Source organism: Gossypium hirsutum, chromosome D06 (genome assembly GCF_007990345.1).
Source record: "Gossypium hirsutum isolate 1008001.06 chromosome D06, Gossypium_hirsutum_v2.1, whole genome shotgun sequence".
NCBI classification, from domain to species: Eukaryota; Viridiplantae; Streptophyta; class Magnoliopsida; order Malvales; family Malvaceae; genus Gossypium; species Gossypium hirsutum.
Window position 1 is genome coordinate 7,405,231 of NC_053442.1, and position 27,497 is coordinate 7,432,727.

Sequence of the window (27,497 nt, forward strand, 5' to 3'; positions counted from 1 at the left end):
GTTTATCACTATAAATAGTGACAACTTTTGGTTAATAACCAAATGATATAACTTTTAGTTACTAATAACTTTTCATTTGCAACTATTGGAACACTATATTTTTTGAAAATGTTCTAACAATCTCTCCCCATTTTCAAAATATTCTAGATTTTGATAATCTTAAAAATCAATTGCATAACCTTTACTTAGTAAAAACATATTAAATTTAATCGAAATTGTAGATACTCTGACCCAACTATTCCATTTGATTAACTAAACACAACTCACACAATGATTTTAACACCAGTCAATGCACAGTATCCAATGACATTATTATGGTCATGTGTCTGTAATATCTTTTCATAAGTGTTATTAGAGCTAAACCCTTGAGCTCCTAGAAGCGACTACACTTCACACTCACATAGGTAGATCTCATAAAAAGTGTTTCCGTAATTATAACATTCTAACATATTTATGTTATGGGTTTATTAATAATTCCCATCATATCCTTTATCATTACGGCTAAATTAATAGAAATAAAGTTTTCCTAATATTTCAGTCCTCGACCACGATGCCGAAAACTTAATGTTTGTTTTCTCGAAACTAACTAAAAATACGACAAAGGCAAGTGCGTCTATCTATAGATAGTATAGCTACAGTGAGTAAAGATATTGTATCCACGAGAACTAAAAGTATTAGTAATTATCATTTTCCTATTATTTATTCGACAAATTAGAGTGATTGTTTTAAACTAAGATTTACTAAATTAATCTAACTAAATAACTCAACAAAGAATGAATCAGGAAAATAATCGAATAATAACCAATGAGAGAAACAATACCCAGGAAAGAATCCACCTAAACTTCATCTATTATTATGAATCTGATTTAAATGATTTATTCACTTGGTATCTTGATCCGTAAAAACCCCTAAATTATACTAATATCTCTTTCAATAGTAAGAGCCACTAACTCTAGGTTGATTAACTGAAATTTCTTTCTAATTAAAACCCCTATTGTCACATTAACTCGATCTATAGATTCCCTATTAGATTTGACTCTAATCTGGTAGATTTATGTCGTCTTATTTCTAGGATTGCATGCAACCCCACTCAATTATACTAAATCTACTCGTAAACAAGGACTTTTCCTCCTCTAATTTAAGCACATTAAACATGAATTAACATCCCAGAAATATTAAAACAAGAGAGAAGCGCACATAACTGAGAACAAGACTCAAATATTTATCATGTAAAACAGAAATCAAATAATAGAATTCATCATAAGGTTCATCCTCCCTAGGTATCTAGGAAATTAGTTCATAATTGTGAATAAAAACATTTCAAAGTCAGAATAACCACAAGAAATAAAGAAACTCATAAAAACTTCAAAAGAAATTAAAAGGAGGTCTTCAATCTTGACGAAAATCCGCTTTAGAGTTGGCTCCAATGATGTTCTTTGAGTTGTTTTCTTCAATATTCTCTGATAGCTTCCTTCTCTCTTATTCTATTTGGTATTTATAGACTTTAGAATGCTCAGAAAGCCTAAAAATTGTGTTTTTCTGCGTGTTTGGGATGCAAGTCGTGAAATCAACACGGTCTAGCACATGGTTGTGTGTCCAGCTCGTGTAGCTCCTGAACCCTGTTCTCTCTTTTTTTTTGCTCGTTTTTCACTCCTTTTGCTCTCAAATTCTCTCCTAAGTATATAAACATGATTTCAAAGGATTAGGAGCATAAAGTTCACCAATTTTCATAAATAATCATCCAAAAACGCATTAAGAACGAAATTAAAATATGTTACTTTTATCACTTATCACACTTTTTATATTGGGATGATAAATTATATATTATTTTATAGTACTAGCAGTCGCATATTGATGATGTACTTTGTCTCATTGAACTCAAGACTTGACGTTATACCAAACGTTGAGTCGAGCTTCCATCAGGAGTGACTCAAATATTATGGGCTTGTATCTTATCTCCAAATTTTTAAATTTTCAATATAGTTATGTTAATTATCTATACCACATGGTGAAACTTCATATTTATTTGTGTCTTGAAAGTTCAAAAGACCAGCATCCCCACCATGTCCAATTATTGATTCACAGTGATTACATTATTGTTATTATCTTGTCTTTTTCACCAAGTTGTTGTAAAGAGAACTTATCATGTATGCATACTCAAATAACATTATTTCTCAACAAACCAAGGGTGTTTCATATATTTTCGTACATAGTTATATTAGAGGACATCATTTGCCCAATCATTTGACTATAATTTCACACATTATACACCCTTTATCATGGACATTACTATTCATTTTGTGGCTATCATCAAAACTATGTCCATCACCTAAATGGGTCAAATAGCATTCATATTGCTATTTCCATACTTATAAGATCTTTTTATTCATGGCTTAAGTAAATTTCAAAATTTACTACATCTTGAAATTTTATAGAACTATGAGATTATAGATCATATTCAAGCCATATATAAGTACCATATGCACCATCATAAACATGCACAATATGATCTTGTTTTCAAATATATGATTATCACGTTCACATTTCCATTAGAAGATTTCATACCCAAATAGTGATTTTGTGATATCAACTAATGTTTTTCGCTATTCTACCTTAACTAGAAAAATTAACCATACATATTACATATGACATATTTCATTTCTAGTCAAAACCACTTCTAGTCCAACATTTATATCATAGACTAAAACATGTACAATCATATATAAATCTCATTTAGCTTATGGTTATTTTAAATCAACCATGATAATTCATATTATAGGATAACTTTTGTTTAGTGTATCATTTTTCAATTAATACACTTAAATAGTATCTCATAAATAACATTCAATTGCTAGTTACTAATATCATGATTTGAATAAAACAAATCATTAAATATCTCAAGTTCACGAGAAATTAAAAAAAAACTTTTGTAGTGAAAAAAACCCACTCATAATTTGGATTGCACAAATTAAATTTAAATTCTCCATATTTATTGTCTACTTATAATGCACCAATAGGTGTCGAAGTGACACTTTAAAATGACATCACTTTTCAAGTTGTACTTTTTTGTTTTAAGAAACCATTCAATGGCACAACTTTTTGGTCGGGAAGACTCTCTTGAATGGTCATAATGCTTCTCTTGGTCGGGAAACTTGTTCAAATAATGTTAGAACAAGCATCACCATTCAAAGCAAAATTATTATTTCGATCTATTAATAGATAATTTCTCAACCGTGAATTTCATTTCATCCATGCATTTCATCCATCTTCTTTCTTTCTTGCATGATATATAATATATATTATATTATTTATATCGATAATAATTATGCATATGATAAACTAGCATTCGATTTCTATCAAATAAATAATCCATAAAATAATAATGTTTTTTTTGCATTTTGATTTCTTCTAAATCAAAATTTGGCAAAGACCATTGTGTTCAATGTTGTCCCATTGTTGATAGTCATTCTCATGGTACAATGCTAGTAGTGTCATGTGAATGTATGGTAAAAATACATGTTGTAAAAATAAAACCTTAAAATTGTTGATGTGTGGGGATAAAGCAAACTTATGAGAAATTAACGAAGGCTTCAATGTGTGTATTAATGTCAATTTCCTTAAGGTTCTATTCACCCTCACTATTTTGATGGTGCAAAAGAGTTACTTGCAAATAAACCTCTAGGATACAATAAAGCCTAATGACTTTTGACGTTTTACACTAATAGAAACAATCTCTTGAACATTAAGCAGAGCATCGCAAGAATATCAATTTCTATAAAGAACTTTTTGCAGTAATTCTTTATAGAGCAAATTTTGAATATAAAAGATGGTGGAAGAAAAAAATACTTTGTTTCTATGTTTTTTTTGGTGTGTTACACAAATGAAATTTCACTCTTATTTATAGAAGGTCTCATGTCTTTTCATAGAGAAATAACTATCCAATTGTATAGTCATATCTTTACCAATAAATATAATTAATCAATAAATATTTACTTGAATAATTATGACTATTTTTTAATAATTAGGCGACATAACTTTTAAATTTAAATTACATAACTCATCACTATAAATAGTGACAACTTTTAGTAATAACCAAGTGACATAACGTTTATTTACTAATGACTTTTCATTTGTAACTATTAAATCACTATATATTTTTTGAAAATGTTACAATGTAAATATATATATACACAAAGTAAGGAAAGAAGGGCCCCTCCATTGAAAAAACATAGCCGTACGTCTCCATCATTGTGCATGGAGGACAAGCTTTCGAAGGCATTCTAGAATTTAGAACAACGTAAATGAACTTTGATTTTGTCCTTTAGAAAACAAGACAATGCAACGAGCCCACCCCTCAAGAGAATTCTTTGTTCCTTGGAGAGGACTGCCTAGTAATTGCCATAAATTAATTATAAACAATAAAACCGTTAATCTAAGTTCCAGAATCTAATCTAGTCAAACATCTAACGACTTTGGGAAATTGAATTAAGACAAAAAATTAAAACCTTATATATGCAAACTCCAATGTTAACTCTAACTAACCCACTTAAGTCTTCCCCTAATTTCTAAGAGATTCTTTTTTTACTCTTGCTTTCCCTTTCTCTTTGGAAACATAACTAATACGAGAGAAGCTGAAACTTTGTCCTAGAGAAACACGTTGTTGGAGAACATGACTTTGAACAACAATATCAATGTTGGACAACTATGTTCATTAATTCTCTAGTATTCAACGTTTAATGCAAAGGGTTTGTGATTCTCACTTTGATGCAACTCTCCCTTCTATATATACTCACTTCAATGAGCATGGAAGGAACACATCAAACTTCAAACTTCAAACTTCAAACTTCAAACTTCACCACACTCTTACATTCAAAGATACTAGTTCAATTTAGAAGAAAGGAAGAGAGAGGAGACGGAAATGGGCAGTGGAGCAGCTGAGATGATGTTCCGGGGCGTCTTCGAAGGAAGCATTTCAATGCAAGACTGCTTGATCGAACGGAGGCCCTACCATCGTAACTGCCAATGTGCATTGCACAACCTCAAAGGGATTTGTTCATCTACTTGCAGTTCCCGGACAACCAATATATCATTCCCTAAGAAACAGACATGGGGTGATTGTTCCTTGTCTTTATCGGCTCCCAAATTCTCTTCCCCATCTCCTCTTCTTCCTAATGCCTCCTTCACCAATACCCTACAAAATATTGATTCAACTCCTGTTTTGTACGAAGCAGAAGGTCAGCACAGTTAAGTATAGAAATTAAAACAGGTTAGGAAATGACAACTATTTTTCTTTTGATCTTTTTCAATTTAGCTTCACCTCTAGATATAGAGAGGGTAAAAAGCGTACAGGTTTTTCTATCTAAACTACTCCCTTGTAAATTACTACAGAACTAATTGTAATTTATTTTGAAAATAAAAATATATAATTTACAGATTTCTCCAACAAAATTCAGAATATAATGTATGTCTTTTAATAAGGAGTTTCCTAGACAATGTCAATTACCTTCTCCACAACATGAATTAGTTATTGAGAGATTTCCGATTCTTTCAAAAGAAATCTTTTAAGTATTATCTATTTGGAGGTGATGAACTCCTCAACAGGTTGGATATTAGGCATGATGTATCTTTACTCGATTTTATCTCGATATGCGTTTAAGGAGATGGATGTTTTGCATATTATCCAAAATTGTGCGAAGACCAACAAATAGTTTTTGTATAATTTGCTGTACTAAGAATTGGTATTTTCCCTTTTTCTCATCTACAAAGTGAGAATTGAAATTGTACAAAATAACAATGTCTTGTTTTTTCGTTAATGTCAATCACTTCTGTCATTTCTAGATAACGATTTCACAAAGGTTAACTAACCAACAATTTAGCACTCTTTATTGTTATTGCCTAAAACGACAATTTAGCAAATTTTTTTCATAGAAATTAACTCTACCAAAACACTAAGTCGAATTATACTAAAACAATATAATTACGTATATTGATGAGAAAGAGGAAAATCATCTAACGCTGAATAGTCAAGAGTTGATTATAGCTAAATGTTGTAAGGGTCACTTTCCTCTTTGAAACTGTCTTTTCCTAAAAGACAAAACTTTACTCTTGAAGTTGATCTTGAATGCAATCCGAGTGTCTTTAAATTAATAATCATATCGTCTATTGAAACTCATTTTAGATCAAGCCCTTTGTAAATAACACACCTCACTGCTATCAAGGGGGCTAATGTTGAGAGGGAAATAAAATTACCATAATCAACTAGCCAAAGATACTCACATTCTCCTCATCAGAACAATCAACAAACATATATTTAATGTAATTTTAGTTTATTCTCTTTTCTTCTAATCATTGAGTTCAAGTTGTTATTACTTTGAAAAAAAATATTTGAATTACATATGATAAAAGTAGTGCATTTAATCGATTGAGTTTTTATGTATAAAAAATCGAATAAATTGATTAAACTATTGAAATCAAATTAACCAATCTAAATTTAGGCTTAAAATTGAGTAAATCGAATTGAAAATTTTCTGTTCGGTTCAATCAATTTTTCTATACTTTTTAGATTTATTTATTTATAAAAGAAGAAAAAATATCATTGTAAAACATTTAAGAAAAAAATATTTTTTTATCTCAAACAATTTATCGAAATGTTATACTTAAGTTAAATTTTACATCGCTTGAGCATTACCTCAGTTAGAATATTTTCCATTACAACATTAAGGAGGACGTGATTCTGAGCAGGCTTAAGTGCATTTTTCTTCTTATTTAAGGGTGTTGAGAAAAAGTTATGCGTATAATTATAAGTAGGCATTGTATAAAAAATAATTTAGTTTTATATTTAAATATAATTAATTAATTAATTGTGTCGGATTATTTTATATTTGGTTAATATTGGAAAGGGTAAACTGCATTGGTAGTCACCTAACTATTAGTAAATTTTATTTTTTATTACTCAATTATGAAAAGTTACAAAAATAATCATTCAACTACTCTAACTTTTTCCTTTTTGGACAACAATCATTAAATTGCCAATAGAAATATAACTCGTCAACTTTTAAAATTGGCATGATAGCAACTTTAATTCTCAACAATTACAAATTATATAATTTATTTATTTATTTACAATCTTACTTTTCTTTCTACCCTTTCATCTAAACGTTAAAAGAAAAATTGTATGAAGGAACAATGAAAGCGGGAAGACATATATAACCGTCTCCATAATTTTGCATGGAAGACGAGCTTTCTAAGGTATTCTAGAATTTAGAACAACCTACATGAACTTTGGTTTTGTCCTTTACAAAACAAGACAATGCGACGGACCCACGCCCAAGAGCATTCTTTGTTCCTTGGAGAGGACCGCCTAGTAATTCCCATAAATTAACTATAAACAATAAAACCGTTAAGCTATGTTTCAGAATCTAATTTGGTTACAACCTCTAACGACTTGGAAAATTGATTTAAGACAAAAGAAACCACATATATGAAAACTCCAAAGTGGACTCTAACTAACTCACTTAGTTCTTTCCCTACTTACTAGGAGATTCTTTTTTTTTTCTTTCTTTTACTCTCTCTCTCTTTGGAAACATAATTAATGTGAGAAACTTAGGGTCTGTTTGATTGCCAGTAAAATATTTTCCGTAAAATGATTTCGGGAAAATGTTTTACTTTTCTGTAAAATGATTTATTGGAAAATATTTTCTGGTGTTTGATTGAATCTGTGTAAAATATTTTTGGCTGTTTGACAGATTTCCTGGAAATATTTTTCGAAAAAATTGTTTTTACATATATTGATATATATTAATAAATTTTTATATTTTAAATTATTTTTACATATATTGCAATGATTTATTTATAATAATACTCAATTATTAAGCCACAATATTAATCGTTATAAATTGGAAAAAATTAATATCAAATAAATTATTTGTAATTGTGTTAAAAAAACAAGTATTGAATAATTAAAAAAACAAGTTACTGGAAAATCGATAAATAGAAGCAATTTTCTACCAAAAATGAAGGAAGGAATGAAGGAGGCGATAGAGAGGAGAGCACGGAAAATGTCTTACGGAAATTGAAAGGGTAAGACATTTTCACTAAAATGTAACCCATTTTCCCTTGTTTTGGAGTTCATTTTCCAAATGGAAAATATTTTCCGCCAATCAAACGCTGGAAAAGTTGGAAATGATTTTCCGGAAAATCAATTCCTTCAATAAAACAGACCCTTAAACACTGTCGTAGTGAAACACGTTTGTCATTTGTTGGAGAACATGACTTTGAGCAACAAGATCAATGTTGGACAACTATGTTCCTTCTCTACTCTAGTATTCAACGTTTAATGCGAAGGGTTTGTAATTCTCTCTTTGATTCATCTACCATTAAACCCCCTTCTTCTCTCTATATATATACTCACTTCACTTCAGAAAGCAAGTTATTCACAGCAAAAGCCTTGAAACTGTTATACTTCACACACAATCTTTTTACTTACATACATAGAAAACAGTTTGATTTAGAAGAAAGAGCAAAGGGAAATGGCAGCTGATCAGATGATATTCCGGTGTGTCTTTGAAGGAAGCATATCCATGCAAGACTGTCTGATCGAACGGAGGCCCTACCATCGTAACTGCGAATGTGCCTTGCACAACCTCAAAGGTATTTGCACATCTACTTGCACTTCTCGGACAACTAATATATCATTCCCTACAAAACAACGATGGAATGATTGTTTCTTATCTTTCTCAGCTGCCAAGTTCTCTTCTCAATCTCCTCTTCTTCCCAATGCCTCCTTCACCAAAACAATAGAAATTATTGATTCGGCTTCGGTTTTGTACGAAAGAGAAGCTGAGCACAGTTAAGTTTAGAAATTAAAACAGGTTAGGAAGATCACAACTATGTTTCTTATCTTTTTCAATTTAATTTCACATTTACATATACTCTTCAACATTTGATTCCTCGAGATCTAACCAAATTATCAAGAGGAAGAAAAGTTGTACACTTTTCCTGTAAATTCTTCAAGTTTCAATGTAAAGAAAGTTTCCACTTCTTTTTCCTGTTTCTTTTAATAGTCTTAATTGGCATGTTCTATTGTTATAAACTTTATTATCGACAAGAAAATAGAATGCTGTTTTTGAGTTTTCATTAAAAGTATCACAAAAAGCAACTCCAACCTATTATATGAGTTGTAAGGCCCTGACCAATAGGCCAACCACTCTTTTAATGAAGGTTGTAATTTTATATAAATTCTATTGAAAGAAACTACTTATATGCAATAAAATAATACTATATATATACATATGTTTTAAATAATGGGGGGTTAAATTCTTCATTCTTGTAAATTACTAAGCTTCCAGCTTTTTTTTGCATATCAATTGAATAATGTGCAGATAGCATTCTAAGATTAAGAAATAATATTTTCCTCTTGTTATTCTATACAAACTATATAATAGGGATTCGAAAACATACAAAATAACAACGTTAGAGGTGTCTTTTTTCTGGACCAGTGAGTTTACAAGGTTAACATCAATCATTGTCATAACGATAGACACGAAGAAGGAATAAAGAATTAATGCTGGATTAGAGTAATAGAAAAACATAGCATTAGGTACTCTATTTTCCAACATCTTAGTAGCTGATGTTGGAGAGATTCTTTACCTATAAATAAAACTTATGCTCAAACCGAGACATTTCTCCATTAATATATTTATAGCATAAACAAACTACTTCCAATCACAGACAGCTACACCGGGTAGCATCATCAGATCCTTTTATCCAAGCAAAAAAATAACTCAGGGTAAGAAAACACCTTCCCTAGCGAGAAATTTGCCACCGAATTAGAGTCCCTAAATATATGGACAAATTCCACTCGTTGGGTGGTCAACACCATACCATCAATTTCGTTAAACGATCTCCAAACTTTCTTTGTTATTGACCTACAAAACAGCAGTGGATGACTCCGATTCATTGATCAAATCCATCTTACCAAACCAAGGGAGGATGGTTTTTTACCTATTGGTTTAAGCAAGTTTTTCATGTAAAAATTGTCTTGGATTATTTTCTTGCTTGCTATTATTATGGTTGATATATTGTGTTATTAGATTTATGATAATTGCCGACTATTTTTTAGAGTGAAAGAACATCAAATCTACTTCTGTCGTGTTTCATCAGGTTTAATTTTGTCTCAATAAATGGACACTCAAAGCCTGAACTTGGTAATCATGGAAATTAATATAAGTAAGACGACTATGTTAAATAACATAAATTATCAACCTTGGTAGAAGAATCTGCTATTTGTGAAGGTTTTAAATATTGTTATTTTTGCTACTCAAAAACCCTTATAAAGAATCGATGAGGATTGAGAATTATTTGAGCATTAGAAGGTGTGCGGTTTTTGATTTTCAGTTCAATTAATTTAATTATTGGTATAATATTAATTAATTAATTATTTATTTTATAAAATATAAAACAAAATCTATTGGCATTTTTTTGTCTCGATTTTTATATCCAAATTAACATACAAATTGGTTTCTATTCAGAACCAACTATTTTGTTCAAGTTCAAATAATGTTGAATTTTTGTTCTTCTGTCTTGCCTTCTCTTTTCCCAACACTACACCAGAACAAGTTTTTAGTAGCGTTTTTTTAAGCCTTTAGCCGCGCTTTTTAGCGCCACTAAAAATATTTGCGGCGCTTTACCAAGCGCCGCAAAAAATGCCACTACGCCGCTAACATTTGCGGCGCTTATTTTTATAGACGCCGCTAAAGGTCATGTTCTTTAGCGGCGCTTTTCCACAAACGCCGCTAAAGGTCATGTTCTTTAGTAGCGGCGCTATAAAAAAATGCCGCTAAATGTCATGTTCTTTAGTAGCGGCGCTACAAAAAAAATGCCGCTAAAGGTCATGTTCTTTAGCGGCGCTTTTCCACAAACGCCGCTACAGATCATGTTCTTTAGCGGCGCTTTTTTCGCCAAACGCCGCTAAAGATCATGTTCTTTGGCGGCGCTTTATCCACAAACGCCACTAAAGGTAATGTTCTTTTAGCGGCGCTTTTCCGACAAACGCCGCTAAAGACCATGACCTTTAGCGGCGCTTTTTTTAAAAACGCCACTAATTTTGGCAGATTTGTAAAAAAATTTATATTTTCAGCGCTCCTGTAAAAACAAATCAGAAGAAACCAAATCTAGACCAACCGAAAGCAATAAATCTATATAATATATAAGATTAAACGGATAATATATAATAAATATCAATAAATAAAATAAAATTCGTATTATTCTTACAAAAATGTTAAAAGTTAAAATGATAATTAAAAGTCAAAATTGAAGTATATTTACACGATAGTCTAAGACGGCGGCTGTTGCAATTGCTGAAACATCTTCATCATATTCTGAAGCTGCTGTTGGAGTTCATCGTACTTTCTACGCTGCTCTGCTTCCCTCGTTGCAGCCTCTGCTTCTTTTGCTGCCGCATCTGCTTTAAGCTGCAGCTGGAGTTCTTCATACTTTCGTTGAACCTCAGCTTCTCTCGATGCTGCCTCCACTTTAAGTTGTGTAATTTGTTCAACTGTTGTCGCTTGCATCTGAGCCATCTGGTCTCTTAACATCTGAACTTCAGCTTGAGTCTGACTTCCCGAAGGCATGTATTGTTGCGAGCTGGATCCAAAATATTGGGATGGGTTAACAAAAGATCCTTGAAATCGAACCCGACAATACCTTTCAGGACCCAAAACTTCAGTGATAATCCGGTTATCAATGTTGTCAATATGAACAAAACTATCACTGGAAGCAATCGCTTCATACTCCGCCTTTTTATCCTTTAGTTTTTCCTAAAAAATAAATCACATAGTTAGGAACGTAATATATATTAAAAAAACAAATGCAACATAACTTAACAATATTTGCATTACAAGAAATGAAATAAACCATTAGAAAATAAACACTATAAATAATTAAAACAAGTCAAATTATATTAAGCAAACGTACCATAATTTCTGCAGCTTCAGGAGTCATAGGAGATCCATCTTTCTTCCTATGTGTAATGTCAAAAAGTTGAAGGCGTCCAACTTTTTGACCGAACGACAGTTCCTACAATACAGTAGTAAAAATATTATTTGATAGAAAGTAATAAATATCTGCCAGTATTAAAAAATTCAAAATACCTCGGCCTGAGCTACAGAAGCAAAACTTTTCGACTCAGCTGTGTGAGTGAATTTTTGTTTCTGCCTACTACTTTTTCCAACTCGTTCACGATCCTACGTTATGAAATTATTAGTACGTCAATAGTAAATACAATAAACCAAAATAATTACAAGATTTTTGTAGTAACACATACCTCTCCTTTCTTCGAAGTCCAAAATCTAACGACCTCTTCCCACTGGTACCTCAGCATTCCCGGTGGGACATTTTGTAATTTCTCGTCGAGTGTTGTTTTTGTCTTAAAATAGTCTTTCTTTAAAGTGCTCTTATGGTCTCTCCATCTTTTTCCCAATGCCTTCTTTACATAAGCATCGGAGACCTCTAGAGCAAATCTCGCCTACAAAAAACACAAGTTAAGAAAATAAATATAAATGAAACTTAAACCCAAGTATTATAAATGACATTAACGTTTTGTTACCTTAATGTTATTGAGAGCTTGGTTCTTGTTACTCTCGGGCATTTTATGCCATGACTCGAAGTTAATTGGCAACATATTTGCATTCCGTGCTAGAATGCCCAAATATCCTGCTAAAAGGCGAGCTTCTGATCCAACAGGCTGACCAAAGCTATTACTGGATACTTTGACACGTTCGACTGGATCTAGCTCGTATAAATCCCTTAGTAGCGTACGTCCTCGAACTCTCCGCGTCCCACCATTTTCAGCTAAAAATGTTATATTGTAATGTAAAAATTTTAAAAATAAATAAACAATAAGTCAACACGCATGTAAATTAAATGTTAAATTACTTTCAACTTCTATAGGTTCCTCAGGTGTAATCGGAACATTCGAAGATCCAATAGCAGTCTGTTGTTCAGTGCTGTTTGTTTCCGCCGAGTTTGGAGTCCCTTGAAGAATGCTTAGCTCTCGCACTTTTCTTCTAGGCATTTTATCTGCAAAACAAATAAAATAGTTGAAAACTTAGTATACAATTACAACAATAATAGCACATATAAAATAGTTTAAATATATAATAAGACCAATAATTATATTATGATATATGTATGTTGTGTATAATGTAATTAAGTTATGTAAGTTGTGTATTATTAAAGTTAAGTATTATGTAAGTTATTTAAGTTATGTAAGTGGTGTATTATGTAAGTTAAGTAAGTTATGTAGGCTATGTATTATGCAAGTTATTTATGTAAGTGGTGTATTGTGTAAGTTATATAAGTTATGTAGGCTATGTGTTATCTAAGTTTTTAAGTTATATAAGTTATGCAAGTTTCTATATAAGTTTCTATGTAAGTTATGTAGGTTATTATTTAAGTTATGTATTATGTAAGAATAAATAAAAAAATTTATTTAAGTTATGTATTATGTAAGTGTATATATAAGTTATGATATGATTTATAAGTTATGTATAATGTAAGTTATGAAAGTTATGTATTATGTAATTTATGTAAGTTGTGTATTATGCAAGTCATGTAGGCTATGTATTATGTAAGTTATTATGTTATTATGTAAGTTATGAAAGTTATATATAAGTGATTAAAAATGTATTATGTAATTTATGTAAGTTGTGTATTATGCAAGTCATGTAGGCTATGTATTATGTAAGTTATGAAAGTTTTATATAAGTGATTAAAAATGTATTATGTAATTTATTTAAGTTATGTAAGTTGTGTATTATGCAAGTCATGTAGGCTATGTATTATGTAAGTTATTATGTTATTATGTAAGTTATGAAAGTTATATATAAGTTATTAAAAATATATATATAAATTTTTAATATATATATTAAAAATGTATATAAATATTAATAAGTTATTAAGTTATATATTAAAAATTTATAAGTTATATATGGAAACATATGAATAAATACCTCAAATTTCCTCAATTTCGAAGCAGACGGCTGCGAAACAAAAAACACAACTAAATTAGTACAAAAAAACAGAAAAAAAAATTGGAGTAAACAGAATATAATTTTAATAAAAAAATAGGAGTAAACACAACTAACATGTAAAGCCCGATAATAAAATTGAACCGACTGTTTTCTAATAATTTAAATATTAATTGAACCGACTGTTTTCTAATACTGTTTTCTACGTAACAATATTAATTTGTCAGTGCAGTTTGAAAGAATTCCAGGGTTGTAAACAGTTAGTTTTTCCATAAAATCTTTTCATTTGTAAATCTTAATTGGAATTAAAAAGATTTAATTTCTCAATTGGTGAAATAAAATAGTTCGATAAAAAAAAACCTGAATTAAAAGAATGAGGCACAAATTTATAAAAACTTTAGAATTTCATAGGTGTACTTGGGCTTTTGACCCATTTGAACAATTTTTAAGGTAGAATAATTTAAGAAGAAGCTAGCCCTCATCAGTAGTGTAATAGTCTTTCATTCTCCCTTGTATTTTCTTGAATTATCTGAAAAAGTAAATACTCAAAATTTTGCTAAATCACTTGAAAAACAAACCTCTTAAACTCATTTACACCATCAATCTTTTAAATGTTAACCTATCATTTCATGAGTTTTAGTGGGTTTTAGTATGAGAAAACAAAGCTAGAAAGAAAATGTTTCAATAATGTTTTAAAAAAAAACTTTTTTAACATGATATTTTAGTTTAATGGTTATGAGAAAGTTTGAAAAGATTTGCTACTTTATGCCTTTAGCGTCAAGGTTTAAATTTCGTCTTATGAAAATTATATGTGAGCTAGTTAGTTAATTCGACTTAATTTAGTGCTTATAATAAATTATTTTAATTAAATTTATTATACAAATAATTAATTTTAACTTAAAAAATATTAAATTAAATGTGGAATAATTTTTACATAAAAAAGGTTTCATGGAAGAAGATAAGCCTCTATGATTAAATGGTTAATTGGATATAAACTAGAATGGAATTTGAAAAAACAAAGTATTTTGCATCTAAGGCATTGTTGGAGTGCCAACTTAACTCACATTTTGATCCAATGATTACTTCACATTTCAATTCATTATGAACTTAAAATACCAATTTCAATATTTCCTCACAAAAAAAACTAAACATTCGGTGCCTATAATCAAAACTTAAAAAGTTTCTCTAACATGATTTATTGATTCATTTGCCACCTCAAAAGCCCTTAATTTTTGTGCACAAAAACTTTTAACTAATTTAGTTTCATTAAAGGCAAATGGCAATGGCACCCCCCCCCCAAATGGTGCAATCATTTTCAAAGTCTAAAGAAATGATAATGGTGGATATCCCCCACCCACCACCATTCCTTCCATTTTTCTCTTCAATTAGAGAGAAAAAAAGGGTCCAATTAACTTCGCTTTTGAGCTTGTTCAAAGGTGAAAGATTTATAAAGCAATATATATATATATATATATATAAAACCATTAAATTACATGTCTTTAGTCACCCCTTCATTAACAACAACAAGCTTTAATACCAAGATATGCTAGATACCCAAAGTTGGCCAGTCCCAGTTATATATATATGCTCATATAGACCATATAAAAGGGTTTCAAAGTTTGCTGGGATTTTTTTAGTTGTCTTCGGATTCTAATAATGTCCCTTTAGCCATCTTCTTTGATCATAAAGTTCAACTCGGTACAGCCATATAGGTCCTTTCTCTTATGCTTTTATCAATGTTGAGACTAAAATCAAGCTTTTCTTATTACATTTTTTTCTTATCTTTCTAAGATCAGCCGACCTACAATATTCCAACTCATTTGTGTTTCCAACATGTTCCTGCTTGGCAAAAAAACATAAATTTTCCTTTTCCTAGTACCAAACTTAACTCGGTTATGGTCCAATACGCCATCTACACACCTCTAGTGTATATCTGCAGAACATAAAGAACTGAGTGCCTAGACTAAAAAAGGTTCAAAGTTGCCCTAAAATCAACTTACAGCAAGCAGCAAACAGTATGCATATGGCAAATACATTCAATCAGCATGCCAGTACCAACCACATTCATTTTTAAACCCGCAAATATCAATGCGTTTCAAAATTAAATTTCATATTTAAACAGTCCAAAACAAATGCCCGACTAGAAACTAACCGATGATGACGGCCGTAGTAGTCCGACGGTGACGGAGATGCTCGAGCTTCTGATGTTTGCGTAGCAGGTGGTCGGCCCGGACAAAGACAACAGCGATTTTTCAGATGGCGCAAATTGAATTGGTTTGGGGTTAGGGATTTACTGAATTAATCTGGAATTGGGGGAAATGGGGAAAATTTTGGATTTCGGGTTTAAGTGTGGGGATGATATGGCTGGAGAGAAAATGACGACGTTTTCGTCTACAACTTAACCCATTTGTGGCGTTTATAGCTAAAACGCCACTAAACCATAAACAAAAGGCAGAAAGTCAAATTATTTTTGCAAACGCCGCTATGCTAAAAAATTTTTATTTTTTATTTTATAAATTGATTTACTTTTTTGCGGCGTTTATATAAAAAACGCCGCTATTTCATTTTGAACAAAATGGCGCCGTTTTGCTATGCAAATAATTTTTTTCTACTTTTTTTTATAATTTTATTTATTTATTGCGGCGTTTGTATATAAAACGCCGCTATTGCTTATACTTTGCGGTGTTTTTATGAAAAATGTCGCAAAATATTATTTCATTTTGAGCAAAATGACGCCGTTTTGCTATGCAAAAAATTTATTATTTTGTTTTTTTAAATTGATTTATTTTTGGTGGCCTTTTTAGGGAAAACGCCGCAATTTCAATTTGAACAAAATGACGTCGTTTTGCTATGCACAAAATATTTTATTTTGTTTTTTATAAATTGATTTATTTTTGCGGCGTTTTTTATGAAAAACGCTGCTATTTGATTTTAAACAAAATGACGCCGTTTTACTATGCAAATAATTTTATTTTTATTTTTTATAATTTTATTTTTATTTTGCTATAAAACCGCCGCTATTGCTTATCTTTTGCGGCGTTTTTGTAGAAAACGCCGCAAAATATTATTTCATTTTGAATAAAATGACGCCGTTTTGCTATTTTGTTTTCTATAAATTGATTTATTTGTTGCGGCGTTTTTATAGTAAACGCCGCTATTTGTTATCTTTTGTGGCGTTTTTATTCAAAACGCCGCAAAATATTATTTCATTTTGAACAAAATGATGCCGTTTTGCTCTACTAAAAGTTATTTTTGTTTTTTATAAATTGATTTTTTATAAAATAATTGTATAAAATTTTATAAACTTTTATCATTTAACAAATCTCAAGTAAACCTTAACCTTAAACCCTAAATTAACCATTCAATACACATAAAGTCTATCTATTATATATCTCTTAAATAATTTAAACTATACTCATAATTTCAATATATTTGATTTATTATTATCTCTTTTATAATTATATAAGAACATATTTAAAATATAAATTAAAAAAATAATTAATCTAAACTCAAAAACCTTAACTCGACCCCTGAATCCCTAAACATTAAATCCCTAACTCTTAACCCCTAACATCTAACCCCTAAACCCCTAACCCCTAAACCTTAAATCCCAACCCTTAAACCATAATTCCTAAACCCATACTCCCTAAACATTAAAATATAAACTCCTAAACCGGCCTTAAATCTTAAATAAATCATATACCCTAAACCAAAAACCCTAAACAAATTTATTATTATCTCTTTTACAATTATATAAGAACATATTTAAAATATAAATTAAAAAATTAATCTAAACGCCCAAAATCCTAACTCGACCCTTGAATCCCTAACCCTAAATCCCTAACTTTTAACCCCAAACGTCTAACCCCTAACCCTCTAACCCTTAAACCTTAAATCTCAACCCTTAAACCATAATCTCTAATCCATAATCCCTAAACCCATACTCCATATACCTTAAAAATGTAACTCCTAAACTGACCTTAAATCTTAAATAAATCATAGACCCTAAACCAAAAACCCTATATTTTTTTTTTGCGACGCTTTACTAAAAAACTCTGCTAAATCCCCCGAAAGCTCAGAAAACGGCGTCGTTGGGCTTAGTTTATTTTGCGGCGCTTCATTAAAAACGCCGCTAAATCCCTGAGCATTAGCGGCGCTTCCTAAAAAACGCCACTAAATCCGCGAAAGCTTAGAAAATGGCGTCGTTGGGCTTAGTTTATGTTGCGGCGCTTCATCAAAAACGCCGCTAAAGCCCTCAGCCTTAGCGGCGCTTTCTTAAGAAACGCCGCTAAATCCCCGAAAGCTCAGAAAACGGCGTCGTTGGACTTATGTCTTTTTGCGGCGCTGCCTAAAAAACGTCACTAAATCCGCGAAAGCTCAGAAAACGGCGTCGTTGGCCTTAGTTTATTTTGCGGCGCTTCCTAAGAAATGCCGCTAAATCCCCGAAAGCTCAGAAAACGGTGTCGTTGGACTTATGTCTTTTTGCGGCGCTTTCTCAAAAACGCCGCTAAAGACCTGAGCATTAGCGGCGCTTCCTAAAAAACGCCACTAAATCTGCGAAAGCTCAGAAAACGGCATCGTTGGGCTTAGGTTTTTTGCGGCGCTTTCTGAAAAACGCCGCAAATAATTAATTTTAGCGGCGTTTTACATAAGGCGTCGCGAATGATCGATCTTTAGTGGCGTTTTTTATTCAAACGCCGCTAAAGACGCCTCTAAAAGCTTGTTTTGGTGTAGTGCAAGAAAATCCCGCCTCCCTGTCCTGACTCTTCACTTTGGCTTTTCAGAGCCAATTCCTTAATCTAGTCTTACTTCATTGTGCCATGCAAGCTTTGCTCAAATTCTTCTCCTCCTTTTTCCATTTTCATGATATTATTAATAACCTTTTTTTTTCCTTTTTTTTAAATAACGATTGATTTTTCTAACAATAATAGCGCAGGCTAATGTAGGATTATAAAAGAAACAGGACAAATAGTAAACTTCCTTTACAATGAAATTTAACTCTGTAAGAATTTACAGGGAAGTAGTTTGGCTAGAAAAACCTATACACTTTAGTTTTCCTCTAAATCCCGAGACTAAATATAAATGCTAAACTAAACTTAGGGAAGAAAGAGGAAAATAGTTGTCATTTTCTAACCTGTTTTAATTTCTATACTTAACTGTGCTGAGCTTCTGTTTCGTACAAAACCGGAGTTGAATCAATATTTTGTAGGGTATTGGTGAAGGAGGCATTAGGAAGAAGAGGAGATGGAGAAGAGAATTTGGGAGCCAATAAAGACAAGGAACAATCACCCCATGTCTGTTTCTTAGGGAATGATATATTGGTTGTCGGAGAAGTACAAGTAGATGAACAAACCCCTTTGAGGTTGTGCAATGCACATTGGCAGTTACGATGGTACGGCCTCCGTTCGGTCAGACAGTCTTGCATTGAAATGCTTCCTTCGAAGACGCATCGGAACATCAACTCAGCAGCTCCAGTCGCCATTTCCGTCGACCCTTTCTTTTGTATCAAACTATTGTCTTTGAATGTAAATGTGGAGACGTGTAATGTATAGTTTCAAGGCTTTGGTTGAGTTCCTTCCTTGCAGGGGTTCAGTGTGAGATGAATCAAAAGAGAAAAAGGCATTGCAATCCACGTTGAAAACTAGAGTTATGGAGCATTGGTTTTGTTGTTCAAAGTAATGTTTCTCCAACACTTCCAACTAAAGACTAAAACGTGTGTCTCTACCTCCTTAATGTGAATCCTTAGATTTGCAAGAAATTTTTATTTTGGAACTTATTGCATGAATTTGGGATTTGCCTTGTGTTTTTGTTTTTATTTCTATTTTTGTCTTAATTGGATCAACTAACTCCTCCTAACCTAACTAAATTGATTCCTAAAATTAGCTTAACGGCCTTTGTTCTAAGTTCATTAAAGTTGTTATAAAATCTAAATGTTGTGTTCCATGCAAAATGATTGGAATGGTAAATTAAATCTTTGAAGTTTATGATTCTTCAAGATGGTTATTCTTTTGTTTTATTTTGGATTTAAATTGTTATTTATAAATATAAAATAAAAAAATTATAAATAAATAAAAACTATCATGTTATGTTCATTATTTTCGTAAAAAAATTGGAGTTTTTTCCATTTTTTAATTAAATTAATTTTTATTAATTAATGAAATTAACTAAATTAAAATTTTAAATATACCATTAAAGATTATATAAGTACCAAGAAATAAAATAATAAGGAGGCACAGAAAAAAGAAAAAAAAAAAGATAACTCCGAGGTAAACATAGCAGTCGCATAGTAATTCACCCAAAACAATTCATTTTGTATTAAACAATTTTGAAGTTTCAACGGCGTACTTAGACAAAACAATAAAATGAGGTCCCTTAAAAGTTGTTAAAAAAGATTTTGGCCCTAGTTATAAATAAAAAAATTTTGAGACCCCTTAAAAGTGGGTAATTTTTTTTTTTTACTTTTAAAAGTTAGAAAAAAAATTTAAGCTCTTAAAAATTGAAAAATAATATTTTAAACCCTTTCAGCCTTGAATCTTGGGCGGCCGCACCTCTAGACAACTCCCAGGACCGGGCCTACCTACTAATTCACCAAATATAACAATAACACTGTTAAACTAACTTCAAGAATCAATTCTAGTTAGTTTATAACATTAAGATAAAATACAAAAAGTAAAATGTACCATAAAAACATGTCACGTCTTTATTCGTTAAAATTGTGTTTTTTTATGTAAATGAGACCAAATTAATAATTTAGGCATCACTTTTAATATAATAATAATGGTTAAGTGAAAAAAATAATATAATTTAAGAGTGAGCGAATTTAAAATGATATAAACTTAAAATTAATCCATTATAAATTCATAATCTCAAATTTGCTCAAAAATTCAAAATCATCAATGTGCATAGATTATAAATTGTAGTATGTGTGTTTCAATAACAACTTATATTGGTAATAAAAAAATTTAAGGATATCTCATTCAAAATGTTGTACAAAATATTGTTTGAAATTAAAATGCAGAGGAATGAGTTTTAATCTAAATTGATTAGGTACAAGATGATCCAAACCAAAAAAAGTTATCCACATTACAGTTTGAAGTTGAAATTACTAATATAGAAAAGCCAAATTTAAAAAAATTAAAAACTTAAAAATATATAATTTCCATATGATTTCAACTTGAAATTATCATATATATTTTAAAAGGTAAATTCATTAATTCATTCAATGAATGGAACTATACAATTCAAAGAAAAAAATAGCAAACACTCGTCGTAGATGGTGAAGGACAAGCTCCATCAACACAACAAAGGCTTTACCCTTAGCATCAATAGAACATTATGATACGTTGATAACTGGCTTTGTCAGAACTCAAGCATGACATATCTAGAGTGATTGTAAGCACTTAATACGATAATAAAATCAGCCTCGGATGATCCAAAGCGGCGAACAAAAATCAACAAAAAAAATCGAGCATTCACCAAACTAGTGAGGACGACAACAAAATCATCCCTAAAATCACTTGTAAAACTAAAATTACATGCATAAGCAAGACTAAAAAACGTGCTATAAGAGCATACAAAAACTTTTAAAACTGAAGACTTATTATTAAACAATGAAAAAATAAATAAATAAAATATAAAACTTAGGACAACACGAGTCCAAATCAACACGTGAAATCATTTATTATTCTGAAATACTCTCAAACTAGAAACAAATTAAGAAGTTGACTAAGAACCACCCACTTTCCAAGAAAATTTATTGGTGGCTGGTGGAGTTTGAGCGACCAACAGGCACCGTCATCTATCAATCACAACTTGTGAAGACAACAAAGATACCCACAAAATGGATCTGCAAATTAAAAAGGGAGAAGGCGTGTGTAGTGAATGAAAATAAAGAAAGAAAGAAATGATTGATGGGAGAGGAAAAAGGTGGATGATAGTTAGCCTAAAGGTTGACACCGCCACTAAGCAAAACCAACTATCAAAGATACTAAATGTACTATTAGTGTTGATGAACAAAATTCTAAAAGATATGAAATATTCAATTAAATCAAAATTATATGAAAATAATTTACATAATTTTATTGTTATGTGATGCCGTAATTACCCCTTAAATTTATTTCATCCAATATAAAAATAAAATAAAAAACAATATGAGATTTAAACTTATTTCTAGTAGTTTATAACGAATTGGTGAGCTGAATTAAAGACAAAAGGGACATAAGAAATTCCCAACTTCATCCATTCAATCCCAAAATTTCTTGTAATCAAATGAAGCCACTTCTTTCACTAGATGACTTAGTTTTTTTCTCTTTCTTCTTGTCTCTTTGGAAACATAATAATTTTAAGGAAAAGGGGTGACAAATTGACAAATCATAAATTATAACATGCTTAGCATAGCAATGTCATATTGAAAGTCCTACCCCTATTGGTTACATACCAACTTTTTCCAACCAATCACACCAAATAGGGCTACAAGAATCCATCCATCCATCACACCGTAATGTGATCGTATGCCACTTAGATAATATACAGTTGTGCTGCTAGAAATATATTGCAGAAATACTGCTAGAATTATAGTGCAAATAAACTGCTAGAAGCGGACTTCCTCCATCACATAATCATATCCCACCCTCATGCATATGCAAAATCATACGAAGTGTCCATGCTACACATATACTCATACATAACAGATAATAGAACATAAACATGATACTTTAGCTTACCCAATGCTTTTCTGATTAAAAAACATACTTGGACTGACATACGTACGCTCAGATTTATGGACTACATGATCTTGCATGTTTTACAGGTTAATAGCAAATCAGATTTCAAAATTTAAAAAATCTACCCAAACATAGCCCACAAACTGATCAAAATAGGACCACACGCTTGTGTGGCCCATACAGTCTACCAAGCCAAATTGTGTGGCCCACACACCCTACCTAACTGGACTATGTGTCTCACACGCTCGTGTGTCTCACACGACCTGACATGGCTAGCCACACCCGTGTGGCTCACACGGCCATGTGGCATCATCCACCTCCTTCAATTTTTCATGCAATTTTCCAGATTTTCATGTTCTTTTCAGAATTTACGGGTTAGAATACACACCTTACTACTTTTGGGTTGTCGACACTATAGTAGCAATCCAAGAACCTGTACACAACATTCATGGCTAAACTGGATTAACAACTAAAATCGAAATTGAAACTTGAATTTGGTACATCATTCACTCAACAAAAACAATCTCTAAAATCGAGCATACAGTCACTAACCTAAGATAAAACAACGACCTATCAACACCTAAATCGTTGGAAGGTTATCTGTTTCACGATTGTTACCTATAAAAAATACAAAAATAATCAGAACAAAACCAATTGACTAACTACAAGCCTCTTACCCTCCAATCGAAGAAAATCAAAACAAAAACATCAAAGCAAAAAGTAACTGCACTTACCGAAAATGTAATGCCAACAAGATGAAAGCACGAAACGGAAAAATAAGAATGGGAACAAAAGGCCAACACTATGAGTTTATGAAAAATAGTAAAATGAAGGAAAATAAAAAAGAGGGGCGACAAGAGAGGATGAAAACAATTGGCAACAAGGGTGGAAAACAAAAGAAAAGAATGGAAGAAGTGGGACGTCAGAGAAAACTCAAAGTAGTAAAATTAAAAAAAAACCAAAAAATGGAGAGAGTGGGTGAGAAAGGGGCATATGATAAAATCCCACTTAATCTGATTACATTAGAGTTGTGTGACCCAAATTCTAAGAGATTGCTTGCAAGTCAAGTTAAACAAATATATATTTTCTTTCTAGAAGATTTAGTATTTATTATTATAATATATTTAACATTTATTAGTATAGTTTATTTGACTTACTAATTTAGCTTACAAATAGGCTCTTTTACAATCTTAGAAATATACACCCATTAGATTAGAACTCATAACACATTCAGAGAATTTTGTGTTTATGTTTTGAGGGTTCTTTGTTTTCGAGTTTTCAGGGTTTAGTTGTAATCTCCATCTTTTGTACTCTTCGTTCTTTTGCCATTATAGTAAAATTAATTTTGCCCGTGGTTTTTATCCTCTTTGGAGGGGTTTTTCCACGTTAAATTTGTGTGTTCATCTTCTTAATTTCTTCTACTATTTTTACTTGTTCGTTGCTTAATCGGGACGATCCTAACAGATTAGTTAACCACCTATCATATTGCTTAGCAGTAGAGTTTGACCGAAACTCTAACAAGCATGTGCGGCAATAGCAAAGACAGAGCAAAAATTAATATGTTTTGGCATGACAAAATTTGAATTTGGGACTTAAGGGTAAGCCAAAGTCTTATCACTGAACCAACAAGTTCATTCTTATTAATAAGCTAACGAAAATAAAAGATAACCTACATGTGATCAACTAAGTGTAGGGATAAAAACAATAAAAATTCAAGGAAAGAGATTCATATACAAAACTTCAGGCACAAAAACAGAACAATTATCCACTGGAATGAATTAATTTACATGATACAAATACATTGTTAAATAATTTGCTGGACTTCTATTTTATTAGTATTAGTGTTTAGTCGAATTGTATGATCAATTCTTATACGACCTAGTGGTCATCAGATATACTACTTCAGAGAATTAATACATAGCTTGTCCTTTTCCCCCAATCTTTTAAAAAAATTATATAATATAATAATTTTTTAAAAATTTTAATACGGACCGAGCGGGACTCGAGTTTGATATCTACAATCCGAGTTGAGCTTTGACAAAAAGTTAGGCCATTTTTCAGGTTGGGTTGGACCTGAGCCTATCAATCGGGCTTAAAATTATGTTATGGTCCAGCTCGGCCCATGATCACCTCTAAGTGGGACGAAGGTGGATGTTGCTAAATCCACCACCGCTTTGCAGTTGCCACCCTACTCTACTAGGGATGTATAATATTTAAAGCCACTATCTTGTCCATGGATGTTGGATGTATCCATCTCTACTTCGCTTCAATTTAATTTTTATTACTTATATATAAAATTTTCAATCTTTTTAAATTCAAGTAAATATTTAAAAATATTTTTTCAAAAAAATGTAAGCCTTAAACATATAAAAGAATTTATAAAATATTAAAAAATTAACTCCATATAATGGAGTGAGGCGAGGTGAGACAAGTGATTATCATGACTGCTAAAAATCAACTCTACCCTGTTCCATATCTACTTTTCAAAAGGAAAAATCTACTCCATTCGAATTGGATCAATTTGTCAAAATTCAGAAGGTGTTTTAGGTTTTGCTATATTTACAGAGTCAACTTTGGTTTTGTCCCTTAAAAAAGAAGAAAATGCAACCAACCCACCCCCAAAGAGAATTCTTTGTTCCATGGAGAGGACTACCTAGTAATTGCCATAAATTAATTAAAAACAATAAAAACTGTTAAGCTAAGTTCTAGAATCTAATCTGGTGAAAACCACATATATGAAAACTCCAAAGTGAACTCTAACTAACTTACTTAATTCTTTCTGTAATCGCTAAGAGATTCTTTTTTTTACTCTTTCTTCCCCTCTCTTCGGAAACATAACTAATGTGAGAGAAGCTGAAACTCTATCCTAGTGATGCACGTTTGTCTTTAGTTGGACTGTTGGAGAACATGACTTTGAACAACAATATCAATGTTGGACAACTATGCTCATTAAGTATCTAGTATTCAACGTGGAATGCAAAGGGTTTGTGATTCTCTCTTTGATTCAACTTCAGTGAGCATGGAAGTAACAAATCAGAAGCCTTTTACACACAAACTTTAAACTTTTCTCCTTCTTACATTGAAAGATAATAGTTTGATTTAGAAGAAAGGGAAAATAGGCAGTGGAGCCGCTGATATGATGTTCTGGTGCGTCAGCATATCAATGCAAGACTATCTAATCGAATGGAGACCGTACCATCGTAATTGCAAATGTGCACCACCTCAAAGGGGTTTTGTATGAAACTGAGAAGCTTTTCTTTTTCCTTTTTCTCAATTGAGTTTCACATTATATACATTCAGTCTCAAACGTACAACCATGAGGGTTCTTCTACCTAGCTAATCTATTGGTTTTTTTGATAGAAAACAAAGGAAAATGAAACTAAGAACGGATGCTAAGGAAGATTGAACAAGAAGAAAAATAAAAGAAATGATCTCACATGATTTCATTGAGTTGAAAAACATAAATGATACAAGATAATTACCTAATATGTAACTACTTCCACTAATATTTGACTAAAACTTAGCTTAAATTATACATAAAAGAAGCTGACATATCAGCCATTACATCAAATTCAAATCAACAACAAATCTTACTAACTTGAAGTTAAATTGCAAAACAACTAAGGCAAGTTACAAATGAACAAAATGAACAAAATATTGTTGCTCCACTGGTTCAGCTTCAATGCAGGTCTGCTGCTACATTGCAGGCCAAAGCTTAACACTCCTCCTTGGACTGTATGCAACAAACACCAATCCTTCTTCTTAAGGAATCAAACTTGGTAACACCGAGAGACTTAGTTAGAATGTCAGCTAACTGGTTTTTTGAGCTGCAATGAATTAGATTCACTTCCCTTGATTGTTCAACCTCTCGAACAAAATAAAATTTAATCTTGAAATGCTTGGTCTTGCTATGAAATACTGGATTTTTTGCTATGGCAACTGTTAACTGAATATCAACTCTGATCTTAGTAGCTTCAACTTAGTTTTCATTTAAATCACATAAGATCTTCCTAAGCCAAATGGCTTGATTAACAGCTACAGCAGCTGCAATGTACTCTACTTTTGCTGTTGATTGAGCAACGGTTTGTTGCTTCTTTGAACTCCAACAAAAGACCCCTAAGCCAAAAGTGAAGAAGTAGCCAGAAGTGCTTTTCATGTCATCAATTAATCTGGCCCAATCACTATTAGAATACCCTCTCAACTTAAGCTCTTTTATCTTCTCAAACTTCACTCCATAATTCAAAGTCACTTTCACATATCTGATAACTCTTTTGGCTACTTTAAAGTGAACAACATCGCAGCAATGCATGAATCTGGATAGGAGGCTAACAGCAAACATGATATCAGGCCTTGTAGCTGTTAAGTAGAGCAAACAACTTACTAGGCTTCGATACTCCTTCTCATCAACCCTTTCATGATTCCCACTACTGGTTAATTTTTCACCTTCAGCCATTGATGTGCTAACAATTTTTCAGTTGGACATGCAAAATTTGTTTAAGATCTTCAAGGCAAAAGCCTACTGACTTATGAAGATGGCATGGTCAGATTGATTTACTTCCATGCCAAGGAAGTAAGTCATTTTCCCCAAATCAGTCATCTCAAAAACATCTTGCATCTGCATCTTAAATTCTTCAATCAGCTCCCCATTGCTTCCAGTTACCAATAAATCATCCACATAAAGTGACACAATCAGTAGAGTCTCACTTTCAGACTTCTTCACATAAAGAGTAGGCTCACTGATTCTCTT

At 31.6% G+C, this 27,497-nt stretch overlaps 4 protein-coding genes and 1 long non-coding RNA gene across 5 annotated transcripts; 1 reads left to right on the forward strand and 4 right to left on the reverse strand.

Annotated features, from left to right (window-relative positions):
* Positions 1-4,918: 4,918 nt before the first annotated feature.
* On the forward strand, positions 4,919-5,248 carry LOC107900010 (uncharacterized). Its single transcript, XM_016825738.2, has one exon. It carries the CDS (start codon positions 4,919-4,921, stop codon positions 5,246-5,248), a length of 330 nt encoding a protein of 109 aa, XP_016681227.2.
* A 6,016-nt stretch (positions 5,249-11,264) lies between these two features.
* Positions 11,265-12,028, reverse strand: LOC121218266 (uncharacterized). Its single transcript, XM_041095199.1, has 2 exons — positions 11,974-12,028; positions 11,265-11,816 (listed from the first exon to the last, which is right to left on the reverse strand). The coding sequence occupies exons 1-2, from the start codon at positions 11,998-12,000 to the stop codon at positions 11,334-11,336; spliced, it is 510 nt and encodes a 169-aa protein (XP_040951133.1). The 5' UTR covers positions 12,001-12,028; the 3' UTR covers positions 11,265-11,333.
* Positions 12,029-12,626: 598 nt separating this feature from the next.
* LOC121218267 (uncharacterized) lies at positions 12,627-16,359 on the reverse strand. Its single transcript, XR_005914442.1, has 4 exons — positions 16,180-16,359; positions 14,010-14,039; positions 12,934-13,077; positions 12,627-12,849 (listed from the first exon to the last, which is right to left on the reverse strand). It is a non-coding gene; the product is annotated as an uncharacterized lncRNA (long non-coding RNA).
* Positions 16,360-19,179: 2,820 nt separating this feature from the next.
* On the reverse strand, positions 19,180-19,509 carry LOC107900009 (uncharacterized). The gene has a single exon (XM_016825737.1). It carries the CDS (start codon positions 19,507-19,509, stop codon positions 19,180-19,182), a length of 330 nt encoding a protein of 109 aa, XP_016681226.1.
* A 7,220-nt stretch (positions 19,510-26,729) lies between these two features.
* Positions 26,730-27,203, reverse strand: LOC107900007 (secreted RxLR effector protein 161-like). The gene has a single exon (XM_016825736.2). The coding sequence runs from the start codon at positions 27,201-27,203 to the stop codon at positions 26,730-26,732; it is 474 nt and encodes a 157-aa protein (XP_016681225.2).
* Positions 27,204-27,497: the final 294 nt, after the last annotated feature.